A 13,065-nucleotide genomic window follows, 5' to 3' on the forward strand; every position below is an offset into this window, starting at 1 on the left:
GAGCTGGAGGCACTGTGAGCGCTGCCAGCAGTGCTAAAGGCAACACGTTGTGCTCTATTCGTGCCTACTTCCTCACAAGGCTTCCATCAGAACGACTGCTGGCATCGCTTCCTCGGGAAATCAGCTTTTGTTCCAGCCTTGCTGTGGTGCAATTATAGAGTTGGAAGGTGGATTCCATCTCTCCTAAGTGCAAAACAGCACACGTAGACATGCTTAGCTTTCAATAACGTGTTAAGTAAATATGAAAGTTGTTTGGAAATGTAATCGTGCTTCACATACAATCTCAAATGAGCCTGAAGAGAGCCCCGTAGGGCAGCAAACGCTGTGGTACAGCTGTGGCTGTGCTCCTGAAGCACCACGCTGCACATCCACAGCACTGCCGGGTCTGCCCCGCTCCTCTGTGGGCCGGGGAGAAGGGATGCCAAAGCACTGCAGTTTCTGAACCTGGAACGACAGCCCTTCGCCCTCCTTTTGGCACAGAGTTACGCTCTAGAAACTGCGATGAAGCCGGGATGGCTTCTGGAAGCAATTACAGCGAGCTGGGCCGCGCTTCTCCAGCACACACGGCCTCGTGCTCGCTTGCCTACCAGTGATCCCAGTATTCAGGTTACGTGAGGCAGACTTTTCAGATAACAGCACGTCTCAAGAGTTGACGGTTCCGGGCTGCCTCGCCTTTGCTCGAGAAGCAGCCCGGCCCTGACAGGACCCGACCCCGCGCCCCCAACGCCCGCTACTGCCGCAGTCGCATTGCGACGGAGGGGAAGGAGGAGGCGCGGACACCCCACGCTGATTGGCTGGCTGCCTCCGTTCGAATCCCATCAGCCAATCGGCTGCAGCCGGGGCGCGACGGGAGGTTTGGGATTGGCCCGCGTCGCTTTTGAGTCGGCCAATCATAACGCCGAAAAGGGGCTGCGGAAGCTACAAGCGGCGGCGGCGGCGGGCGTGGCTGTGCTGTGAGGGCCGAGCAAGATGGCGGAGGGCGACAACAACAGCGTCTACCAGCTGGTCAGTGCGGCGGGGCCGGCGGCTCCTCGGGTCGGTCGGGGCGCACAGAGCCCCTGCCTGCGGGGGGGGCGAGGAGGAGCCGGCGGTCTCTGGGCGCCGGAGGTGCGGGGAGCCGGGGCTGCGCGCTGCCGGGCCGTCTGGGCGCGGGTCGTCGCTCCGTGCGCCCCTTCGCTGCGGCCGGCTGCGCGGCGGGCCGCTGTGCGGGGCTTTGGCCGCGGGAGCCGCCCGCGTTGGGCTCCGCCGCTCACCGGCCGCCGGAGCTCATCGCCGCGTCTGTTTTACGCGATCTGCAGGGCCGACGTTAAATATTCACCGCGTCTGTGTGCGGCAGCGGCTCTTGGCTGCGCTGTCAGCCGGGGGAGCCGCGTTACGCCGAGCGGGGGCTGGGAAGAGGTTGATGAGGGGAAGCGCTGAGGTGGTGTTGATCGTCTGGGAGGTGGTGAGAGGAACGCACAGAGCTGGAAGAGAAGGATGGGTGCTGCGCAGGAAGCCCTCGGGACTGCGTTTCAACGGCGCGTGCAGCATTCTGGGGGATGGAAGCTGTGCTCAGAGCGACGGCGTTTATGGAAGCTCGGTTTGTTCAGAGGGGGGGAAAAGAAGCGATAGTACAGTGCAGGTGGGCAGGATCTGGAGTGAAGGAAGGACGGGTACTGGCAGAAGCCCTTCAGCTGCCGTCTGTGCCTGTCCCAGTGGAAAACAGCTCCGGACAGTTGGTTCAGACTGTGGTTAATAACGCTGTTATATTCCTGTGTGCTCCCCAGTGCATTTTCTCCTGCTCATAATGATAAATGCAGACAGAAGTAATAAAGCAGAACAGTTGGCTATAAAATATCCCATGGAGAACCTGCTTTCTCTTTTTTTTTAATGTGAGGGTTTGTGTTTATAACATAAAGTGTATGTAATGAGCTGGAAGGCATTCAGCAGTCTGTCAGATGGCCTTCCATTTCCCTTGGTGTTGAACCGTAGCTTTTCCGATAATTTCTGATAGAATCCCAGAAGTAAGCTCTGCTTTGCAGTGGCAGCTGCACTCAGCTGTCCTTGTTCTAAACCCACTCTGTCTTTGTGCAGCACGCATGCAGGGCTGAGTGACTTTTAACCCATGACTGTGTGGGAATGTCAGTTCCATCCATGGTTACAGGAGTGCTTTAAATTGAGATCCTTCTTTTTTCCTGGGACTCAGAGTTAAGCTCTGCTAATTTCAGAACACCTGAGGTGAACTGCTTAGGGAGCTGTTGTCAGAGCAGATGGGGCCTCCTCACAAAGGATGTGTGGGGAGGAATGGAGTAATACTGCAGGAGTAGGAGTGTAAGGGCTGCCTGCTCTGTTTTGGGCAACTCATGGGAAAACTTTTTCTTTGTGTTCCAGTGTGATCAGTTTGGTAACTTCCATGTTACAGTTCTGCATCTTTTCACCAGTTTTCCACATAACAAAAATGGGTGTTGGACTCTACAACTAGAGAACTTCAGCGTGTTAAAGTTATCTTTGAAAATACTTACGTTTAAAAATATCTCTCACGTGCCAGGAAAACTGCAACTTTGAAGGGCTTGTCCTTTGAAAGACTTGACTTTCTGCTAAACTGGGGAAGGGGGCACCATAAAGGGAAGACTGGGGCAAAACACCTCAGTAGGTGGTATCATTTGGTCTGGTGAGATGTGCTACTGCTTCATTAGGTTCTGGACTTCTTTAAAGTACCTCTTCTACAATGTCATAGCAGTGAAAATTTGTCACTAATAATTACCCTGATTTATGACTGAGATCTTTGTGATTCTTCTGCTGTTGTGTGGGAACTAATTTGATCGTCTGGTTAGAAATAATGCCTTCTTCCCTTTTTTTTTTTTTTTGTAGGCTGCAGAGACAGCTAGCTTGGAAGAGCAGTTGCAAGGATGGGGAGAAGTGATCTTGATGACTGATAAAGTTCTTCGTTGGGAGAGAGCCTGGTTTCCTCCGGCGCTGATGAGTGTTGTTTCATTTTCTTTCCTGTAAGTAACTCTGTGCTCTCATGGCGGGTAGCAAAGCTATTAAAAACATTGGGACTATTAAGAATGCTTTAAAAGACTTCTTTATTTAGAAGGCTCTTCAGGTTCTGTTTCTGAACCTATGTAAACTTTGAAAAGGAAAACCTAGAAGTACTGGGAACAGGAAGTAACACCACGGGTCAGATCCTGCCCAGAGGGGGGCGGTGCTTTCTGCAGATGTTTGTCAGGCCTGATTGCTATAGGTTTTTCACTGGGTTCAACTCTGCGCTCTTCATTGGTGTGTTCATATTCTGCCCTCATCCTTTCTATCCTGCTGCTTAATCAAATCTGGCCATCTTCTGTGGCTTATTCCTGAAGCTCGCACATCATGGTCATAAAGAAAAACAAGCTTCCCATAGGGCAGGCTTTCCTTAGTAGATATTCTTTGTCTTTGGTGTAGTTTTTAGGGACAAGTTTGGTTGGTTTTACACAACTTAGAGAAAGCAGAGAAGGAAGGTGAAGGCTGAGAATAACTTAAAAGTAGATCAGCAGGGTGGGTGGTTGTTGCCTTTCTCTTTGGTAGAGATACAGTCAGGAGACTTGGGCTTGCTGAGGCTTCTGTTCATGACTGTGTAACATTGTAATAGTCTGAGTGGCTCTTAATTGCTGCATGGATGTAGGTGCAAGCAGTGAGTGTTGGACAGCTGTATTTAGCAGTCAGCATGTCCATAAATCATCTCAATGTTGTTTTTATAGGATGATCTACTACTTGGATCCATCCGTTCTTTCAGGCGTCTCCTGTTTTGTTATGTTCATCTGTTTGGCTGATTATCTTGTTCCTGCTCTTGCACCCAGAATCTTTGGCTCCAACAAATGGTGAGGAAAGCCTTAAAATAGCTTGAGTGTAAAGAAATTGATCTCTATCCAAGTGAATATCTGAACTGCAAGTGTTAAATGATTCCTATATAGTCACTGTCATTGTCAATCTTTGTGGATTATGAAGTGAGAACATTTGTAAAATGCCCTGCACTCTTCTTTTTCTGAAATAAAACTATTACAACATAATCTTTATTATTCCTTCTCTTCTAGCGAAGTAAGACTTTATTTTTTGAAGGAGTAGGGGCATGCTTTGTTCTATTAAAGATGTTCGTTCTGCAAACTGGTTTGTACTACTTAACAGATAATAGGTGCTAACAAAAAATATGAAAGGAATTGTGTTCTTTGTTTAGAATAGCACTTGTAAATGTGATGTAAGTAGAGTGATATACAGGAATCTTAAGAGTACGAATGTGATCATGAGTGATTGAAATATATTCAGAGAAGGACAAGGCTTATATAAAAACAGTAAGCTAAAGGAGAACCTTATTTGAACTGAATTTTGAATTAAAAATAAATTGTTGTGTATCTGCTCTAAATTAACTAATAGGTAAGTATTCTTGTCTATCACTGTGCCAACAGAAGAACCCAAGTAATTGCACACAGCAGATAAAGATGAAATTTTGTGCTCTTCTGACTAGAATAGGAGTTGCAGTTTTGGAGTCCATTTGAGGGATTCAGTGTACTTAATTTCATAGGCATTGCATTACAGTGCTGAGTAGAAAGAAGGTACGAAACTGAGTGTAGCAAGTGTCGAGATAGGTAATTTTTTTTTCTGCTGGGAAATAGTATAAGAGAGTTCTTAAGTTTCAGATGAGAACATGAATTCTTATTTTTCTCTTTATTAAAAGGACTACAGAACAGCAGCAAAGATTCCATGAGATTTGCAGCAATTTGGTGAAATCTCGTCGCCGAATTGTTGGATGGTGGAAACGTCTTTTCGCACTGAAGGAAGAGAAGCCTAAAATGGTATTGAGTTCCAGGGGTTCTTCTCTCTATCATTATAAAATATCTTTTTGCTTTGTTCAATCTCAAGCATTTTAGCAGAGAGCATGTCTGAATAGAGTATTTCAGAGTGCAAACTGACTGTTCTGCCTGTGACTTAATGTGAGTCACACCTCTTACTGAAACCCTGAGTGGCAAGATTCCCAACCTGAAACCTGCAGTGTTGTTCAGTATGAACATACCCCTGATACTAAGATAAACTGTGTTTCTTTGGGTAATTTTTTTGTAACAGAGCTTGTAAAAAGATTGTTGTGTTCAGTGTACTACCTGTCTGAAAAGCTAGACCTTAATGTTTCAGCTTAGTTATATTAATTAATAGTTATACTGGTCAGAAAGCTTCAGGTGCTGCGTGAAGCACAAGTTGTATGGATATGGGGTAGCACAGTGTGAGGCTATTCACAGCTGCTGTACTGTAATAAAAGTAATGGTGCATAAATAATTAAGAATGTACAAATGTAGTCTCTGCAGTCTCAGTTCTAAGAAGCCTGTGCATAGATATTGATTGTGGAGAGGCCAGTGGACTTCAGTCTAGTTTTAGACTTTGAAATGTTGCTGCATACTGAAGGGAAGGATGAGAATTTCCATCAGATCAGTGGTAACTGTTCCCTTTTCTTTTTTCAGTACTTCATGACCATGCTTTGTTCTCTTGCTGTGGTTGCCTGGATTGGACAGCAAGTTCACAACCTCTTTCTGACATATCTTATTGGTAAGTGTGTAGTGTGCAAAACATCCAAATTTGTTAGCTGTCTAAAATGGTATGAGGCTGGTGAAAGTGAGATGTGATTATTTGTGTGGGGATGTTTTTTTTTAATCTGGGACATTTATGTGTGCATTCAGACAGTTGGTGGGGCTTAAGGGAGGCAAGGAGTTGCCAGGTGACAGAAGTTAAAGTGTTAGTAAATAATTGATTTTTTTTTTTTATTTCTGCAGTAAGTTTCTTGCTGCTGTTTCCTGGGCTGAACCAGCATGGGATCATTACAAAGTATGTTGGAATGGCAAAAAGGGAAATAAACAAACTGCTGAAGCACAAGGAGAAGAAAAATGAGTGAAGACTTAACTGCTGTTTGCTGTTGTAAAAGGTTTTCTTGGGAACAGTTTTGTGAATTAATGTATAATTAAGATAATAGAAGTTGTATTGCTCACTGGCTTACCTTTTTTTATTGGCTCCAATGAATTGAAAATCTCACTCTAGCATCTGCTATGGGTTTGTCTCTCTTGGAAGGTTCTGTATCTGATTTCATACAAAAGATCTTAACCTTTGACATGTGGAGCTTAAATTTCTTCACCAATTTAAGAGGCCTCATAAGTCCCTTATCTCAAAAACTTATTGCAATTGATCACAGCATTTCCATACCTGTTAGCTTCACCAGTTAATGGTTTGTGGTTACAGCACGTACGAAGACGTTCTGAAAGCTTGCACTTCTCAGCAGCTTGTTACTACTGAGTCTTGTGGAAAGAAGACAGACTGAATAAGTGGTGGTAGTTGAGCATGCCTGCCCTCACGTGGGGCAGGAGGTGGTGCTGTTGTCTCACTGAATGTTTGCTTTCTGTGGCAGCGTATGCCAGACTGCCTGCTGAACTGGGGTCTGGAGTACATAGACTTCTGGTAGAGTTATTTAGCTGTAGTGCAAACTTCACTTTGTTGCACTGAGACTGTAGAGTGAGTGAAGGTGTGTGTGTGACCTTAATAGCTGATTGTTCTAAAAACTGCTGTTGTCATGGAGCCATGTAGCACGTTTGGTTTTATGAATGTTGTCTGTGTACAAAATCACTCTGGATACACTCGGTCTGTCCGTTGTAAATAAGGCTGAGTGTTGTGCTTTTCTATCTCCTCCCCTCCTTTTTTTAAAAAAAAACAACTTGTTTTTCTTTGAAAAGCTAAAACCTGTGTTAATGCATTTTAAAAGTTTACTGTTTTAAAATGAAGTCTCCTCAGTGTATTGTAACTGTTGAATAGGTAAATATAGACTAATGAGAAACTTCTCTCAGACTTGTTCTTTGCGACTTTGGAAAGTGATGGATGTGGATCTCGAGAACTGGAACTAGCGCTTGTCGCGCGGTTGTAGCCGCACAGCCTGCGTTTGTCATCCCTCGCTGTAAGCAGCAAACTCGGCAGCCGTGCGGGGCCGTGGTGCCGCCTGCAGTTGGTTATCGCGGATCTCAGAGGCTGCGGACAGACCGGCGAACCCCCGCGCAGCGTCCCCGTTGCTATAGGAGCGCGCGTGGCAGCGTCGGCCCGGAAGCGCGCCGCTGCGTTCTCACCAATGGGGATGGCCGAGCTCGGCGCACGGCGCCTTCCGGATAGGGTGTCGAGTCTCGCGAGATCGCGCCCGACGGCGCGCGCGCCACTCCGCACTCATGGCTTTCCCATAATCCCGCGCGGGCGCCCGGCCTCTTCCTTTTCCGCCATCTTGCCGCACCGGTGAGTAGGGCCGCCGACTCGGCCCGGCCGCCATCCGCCGCGCTTCCGCCCCATCCTCGCTCCTCCGCCGCCTCCGCTCCCCTCGCCGGGTGCTCGAGACCGCGCCCGAGCGGTCCGGCCCACTTTGAGTCCTCGGCGTCGTCTCTGGCGCTCTGTAGAACCTCCGAAACGGCGGGTGGGGGGGAGCACCGCCTGCCAGCCCAGAGAGATGGAGGGAGGGGGCTGAGGGCGGCGGAGGGTGCGGGGCCGGGGCGGGGCGGCTCGGCGGGGAGCTCTCGGCTTAGAGGCGGAAACCCGCGTATGCGCTACGAGCCGGGCCGCTCCGGACCCCGCCAGCAGCAGCGCCCGCCTGGCTCCGGCAGCACGCGGAACGGCGGGGTCCGGGCACGGCCTGCCTTGTGGTGCGCGGAGTGCTCGTGGCCTTAGCTCTGCGATGCAGGAGGTGATGCACGGTCTCCCTTTAAGAGTGATGTGTTACTTTCATCCCGTAATGCCTTTTTTAATTCTCTTTTTGCAAGTAGGGAAGCTAAGCAGTATCTAGATTATTTATTACCACGTGTGATGTGTTTTTTGGATGGGGTTAATACTGAATTTTAAAATTCAAATCATTCGCCTGGGAAAGGTGTTACGTTGGTGGCATATTGCTTATTACATGCTGATTTCTAAAAATCTGTGTGTGTGTGTGAATAAAATCCAAGTTGAAGTCCTGATGTGTGTGATTTCCAAAGTTGTGAAGGTATTTGAATCCTCTTGAACAAACCTGAGCGTGTGTTGTGACTTGCTAAGTCTGAGTGCAACTTCTTGTTACTTTTTGGTCCTTCAGCTCTAAAATAGGCTTCAGAAGTGCCTCTCAGTGTGGCTGTGATGGATGTGTATGTGTAACTGCCTCTCTCCTCCCCACAGGCACCATGGTGCGCATGAACGTTCTGGCTGATGCTCTCAAAAGCATCAACAACGCAGAGAAACGTGGGAAACGCCAGGTTCTCATTAGGCCGTGCTCCAAAGTAATCGTCCGGTTTTTAACTGTGATGATGAAGCATGGTGAGTGTGGACCACAGCACTGATGTTTCTTTCATTTACGGTTCCTGTGTAGTTTACTTTAATGAAGGAGATCTTTGGGTAAAATTGGCGGATCTTACTGAATTGTCGTTATGTGTGGGGTCCTGTTTTTAGATGAGTGTGCTGTTAATTGCTGGGAGGAAGGAGGAAGTGGAGTGTGGCTTTTGATTGTAGTATTCTATATACATTCTGAATACTGGAACTACCCAAAACATTCTGCAGGTTTGAGACAAGTTCTGGAAGCAAAAGCCAACCAGGAAAACCCTTGCAGCAGTAATTCTTCAGTGTTTTAGATGTGTTCCAACTTTACAGAATGTAATTAAATACAACTGTACTTCAGTATAGTGGAATCATACCAGTTGGTACAGTGAAGTTAGTCTTTATTGCTGAAAACTCCTGAAATTCTATGGGTGAGGTTTTCTTCAGGTGATTTTTGACTTAAGTAAATTAAGATGCTTGAAGCAGTTTTGGATAGCTTGGTTAAATGAACTGTATTGTATCTGCGTATCATGTTTTGATTTGTCTGTTTTCTAATCTTTCCTAGGTTACATTGGTGAATTTGAGATAATTGATGATCACAGAGCTGGGAAGATTGTTGTCAATCTCACAGGCAGACTCAACAAGGTAGGATTTGCTTTCCTGAATTCAGTTCTCTAGGAAGATACGTAAATGGGGCCTTTTTGTCTGCACTAATTCTGAAATAATTACTTGTGAGAACTTGGCATTTAGTTAGGTCTGTGTAAGTGAGAGTAATCTGGCTGTTATCAGTAGTTATCGGATGTTATGTTTCCTAAATTTGTAATAGTGTGGTTGACTTAATTACCATTAAATGTGCAATACATAAGCTAGATTTTTGGAAGTCACTTTTCAGGTGTATTTCTTGTTAGGGGCTTTCTGCCTACCCAGTGATTTCTTTGTTATCTAGAATAGTTTTGTCCCAGGATAGTAACTTTGCTTTCCAGTTGATGTTTAATACCTCTAAATAGTGAGGAGATGAGCATTTCTACTGCTGCTAAGGTTGGCTTTGCTTGTGGTTGAGGCAGACTGAAATGTTGTGATAATTAGTGCTTTTTGGGTTCCTGGGGTGTATGAATCATTGCTGTGTTTGGGCATTTTTTTAAATGCATTTGACTTAAAACATTGAGCTGTCTACTTCTGTGATGAATTGCTGTGCACAGAGTCATAGAATCACCAAATTTGGTTGGAAAAGGCCTCCAAAATCATCCAGTCCAACCATCTATAGTGTCACTAGTGTTTCCCACTAAGCCATGTCCCTCAGTACAACATCCAAATGTTTCTTGAACATGGATGGTCGTTATTTCCAATGAAGCTATTCAGTGAAAAGTAGTTTTCAAGTAAAGAGATGTAAATATTAATTGGCCAAAAGATGTTGGGGCTATCTCTGTGATGAACAGCTGTTGCAGCTGAGAACTGTTTGAGTGTAGCAGCAGGGAATTCTGACACAACCCAAATTTCTAGTGGTATATGTCTATAATAAGAATAGTAGACGTCACGTTTGAGTATGGTTTTTCTTGAAGTCTTTCTGGATGATTTTGTATCAGATGTTGCAGAGTTAACTGGATGTGATGTTTCTCCCAGTAGCTGCAATAAAGAAGCTACTTGGTTTAGGAAGATGTTAGTGCAGTGAGGTGTACTCTGCTTTGCTCTTGGATGTTAAGGTTGTTGGAGCCAGTGAGGTCACTAGAGGTGGTAGTGGTGGTTATGGTTGATAAATAATAAGATTAACGTGAAAGCGCTGGTAACTTCTGTGCATGTTAATTTCTCTCTGTTTAACATTACAAGTGTTTTTGCTAACTCTTTGTAATGATTACTCAAGGACAGTTTACTTCTAATGTCAAGTTTTTGATGATATAGGATACTCCTTAACCTTTAGTAGTTTATAGCATGCTTTTGTGCTCTCCCATCTGTACCAGTTAAATCATTAGTGTAGCCTCAACAGCAGTATATATCTCTCCATTTAGGCAAGGAGAAAGAGACAAGGATAAAGAAATAAAAAGCTGAATTACGGCGTGGGAGCCTTGGCTTCTGTGAGAGAAAGCCATTCTGTACTATGGAATATGGCACATGCTACTTGATACTCTCTAGTCTTTTGCTGCTGAATACATTTTAATTGCAGTTGGATTTTTTCATTCAGAGGGCTGGAATGATAAATGTACAGATGCAGTTTATATAGTTCTCTGGTTTGTAATGGAATTCTCTTTTATAGTGTGGTGTAATCAGTCCCAGATTTGATGTTCAACTGAAGGATTTGGAAAAATGGCAAAACAACCTGCTGCCTTCACGTCAGTTTGGGTAAGTATGGAGAGGAGTTAAATCTGTCATACATAAGCTGATTTCTTTTTTTTAACTACACTTTCATACTGTCTGAATTAGATTCACCTGATGCTTTTCATTTCTCATTAGTCTGAAAGCAGATAAGAGCAAAAATTCAGCTTCTGTATAAATGCTTTTTAACCAGTTCTGAAGGAGTGCTACGAAGCAAGAACCTTTTTTGTTGGTTCATCATTTCCTTGGTCTAGAGGATTTTTGTTCCTTATTTTACTTTTATGAATGGCCATTTATAGATGAAAGAGTAGCACCAGATGAATGGGATTAGGCTGCACATTTGTGATTGTGTTTAAGTTGATTAAATATGAATTAACGTAAGACTCAGCCTCTTCAGTTCTGAATATCCAAAACATAGAAGATGTTACAGTATATTTTTATTTCCCCAAATTCTCTAAATTGAGAATAATAAATTGCAGTGGCTGAGCTAGTCTGCCCTGTTGGAGGCAGGATTAGCAGTTCCTTGTCGTTTCTTTTCTTAAAGCTCCAGTGATAAGCTGTGTAGTCAAGCTGTACCTATCTAGCTTGTTAGTATGTGCTGTCATACTGAGATTTTTCAAGAGTATTTATAGAGCAGTGGGACAAGAGGTTTTCAGACATGAAGCGGTGTGAACTATGCTGATAATCCAAATGTTGGCATTAGAAGTCACTAAAGCTGCTTCAGTTGTCAGTCCAGGTTCAGGTACTCATCTGTGGAAGCATGAGCAGTGTTAGAAGCACTGAGTGACAAAACCTTCAGAGCTGGCACCATAGCAACTCTTATCTGCTCTGAAGAAAGATCTCTCCTTGAAATAGAAGCAGACTTTGTCTATAAACTGTAGATGTCCTACTACTAGAACGGCAGAACTGACTTTGTGGTAGGAATGTATGATGAAACTGAAGGGAGAACAGAAGCCTGTAAATGTACTTTGTGTGCTTCACAATTGGGAGGAGTTCCTTTTCTTTCTCTGATAACACATTGTCTATGTTATGTCCTTTCTGAAATAAACATCTTTCTGTTGTAGTAAAAATTAATTTAGTGCCATCAGCTCTGTTTGAACATAGAAGAAAACTGACAATAAACTGAACATGTGTTCTTCCTCAATAGGTACATAGTACTGACAACCTCAGCTGGCATCATGGACCATGAGGAGGCTAGGCGAAAACACACAGGAGGCAAAATCCTGGGATTCTTTTTCTAAAACTTGTAAAAGAGGATACTAATAAATTGTTCAAACGGACTCTGGTGTTTCCAATTGGTATTTCAATAACTTCTCATGCTACCTGCAATTGTGCTTGTAATGGACAGCTCTTGTGCTTCAGTTCTGCCTTTACTTCAACTGATGCTGAGATTCCACACTGTTTACGATTTTTTTTTTCTGTTAATGATACAGCATGCTATTAATTGTTAGCATTTTTTGAATGACAGGTATGGGGAGCTCTACAGAATAGCCTCAGTAAGGAAGTTACAATGTTAGACTGTACTCTGCTATCCTGAGTTGGATTGCCCCTTTATTAGGTAGATGGGTCACCATAGTTATAAGAGTGTGACTCCTCCTTTCACTTTCAGAATAAGCAGAACATGCCTTTCCAGAAGCTATTTCCTGCTTGCGATTTAAGATTATTTAAGAAGTTGTGAGATATAGGATGGTGAAATAATTAGATGGCTGGAGTTTGACATTAGATTACAAACTTCTTTTAAATTTTATAGTGTTAAGGAGTAATTGAGGTATAAGGGTTAATTGTTTTTTTTCCCTTTGGTTTGCTGCTTTGTTGGTCCTCTGTACCATCGGAATTTTGGGCAGGGTAGCTGCTGTGCAGCTGCTTTGTGTCTTGCCCTGAGGGTTTAACCGTTTGGGATCTCTCAAAATCTCTGAAGAGAGAAAGAATGTGTATGTTTACTATGGAATGCTTTGTTACCTTTATTTCAGCTAGGTGATGTTTAGCATAGTGTACTCAATCAGAAATTTCCCTAAAGCGGCACACACAGCAGCTGACTACAGCTGAACAGCTACTTGTAGATGGTAAGATGGTAGAAATGAGAAGTGGGCTTCTGGTTTGGTCGCCTTGTTTTTGAACTGGTTTGTAACTAAATAACCTATTTCAGTTTAGTTTCTTATTCCTATATGAGCAAACTGTTTTTAACTCTAGACAAGCAGTCCAGTCTCACCTAATGTAGGTCTTTGAGGAGCAAGAAGCTAGCAACTATGCTGCAATGAATAGTTAATATAAGTATTGTAGTAGTTACCATAAATATTGTTAGTGCCCTTTACCAGAGACTTACAACTTACCTGAGAAGAGCAGGGAAATGATTTAAAAGGTTACAGCTTTCCTGCTCTGTCCCCTCCGCTAAAGGCAGCAAGCCTGAATTGGAAATGGTATCAAAAAGATGTGGCCATGTTTAGCTGAAGATAAACA

General features: G+C 44.2%; 2 protein-coding genes across 3 annotated transcripts; both read left to right on the plus strand.

The window, feature by feature from the left end:
• The first annotated feature begins 853 nt into the window (after positions 1 to 853).
• On the plus strand, positions 854 to 6,824 carry ARL6IP1 (ARL6 interacting reticulophagy regulator 1). 2 transcript variants are annotated; one of them, XM_031606542.2, is made up of 6 exons: positions 854 to 1,005; positions 2,851 to 2,984; positions 3,717 to 3,836; positions 4,688 to 4,805; positions 5,463 to 5,547; positions 5,772 to 6,824. In XM_031606542.2, exons 1-6 carry the CDS (start codon positions 970 to 972, stop codon positions 5,888 to 5,890), a joined length of 612 nt encoding a protein of 203 aa, XP_031462402.1. In that variant the 5' UTR covers positions 854 to 969; the 3' UTR covers positions 5,891 to 6,824. The 2 variants fall into 2 exon arrangements, with proteins under 2 accessions (XP_031462402.1, XP_090007536.1); XM_090151410.1 differs by lacking the exon at positions 854 to 1,005 and adding an exon at positions 1,251 to 1,579.
• Positions 6,825 to 7,141: 317 nt separating this feature from the next.
• RPS15A (ribosomal protein S15a) lies at positions 7,142 to 11,888 on the plus strand. Its single transcript, XM_031606543.2, has 5 exons — positions 7,142 to 7,263; positions 8,167 to 8,304; positions 8,867 to 8,946; positions 10,550 to 10,635; positions 11,756 to 11,888. The coding sequence occupies exons 2-5, from the start codon at positions 8,172 to 8,174 to the stop codon at positions 11,847 to 11,849; spliced, it is 393 nt and encodes a 130-aa protein (XP_031462403.1). The 5' UTR covers positions 7,142 to 7,263; positions 8,167 to 8,171; the 3' UTR covers positions 11,850 to 11,888.
• Positions 11,889 to 13,065: the final 1,177 nt, after the last annotated feature.

Source organism: Phasianus colchicus, chromosome 16 (assembly GCF_987193195.1).
Source record: "Phasianus colchicus chromosome 16, bPhaCol1.hap1.1, whole genome shotgun sequence".
Lineage (NCBI taxonomy): Eukaryota > Metazoa > Chordata > Aves > Galliformes > Phasianidae > Phasianus > Phasianus colchicus.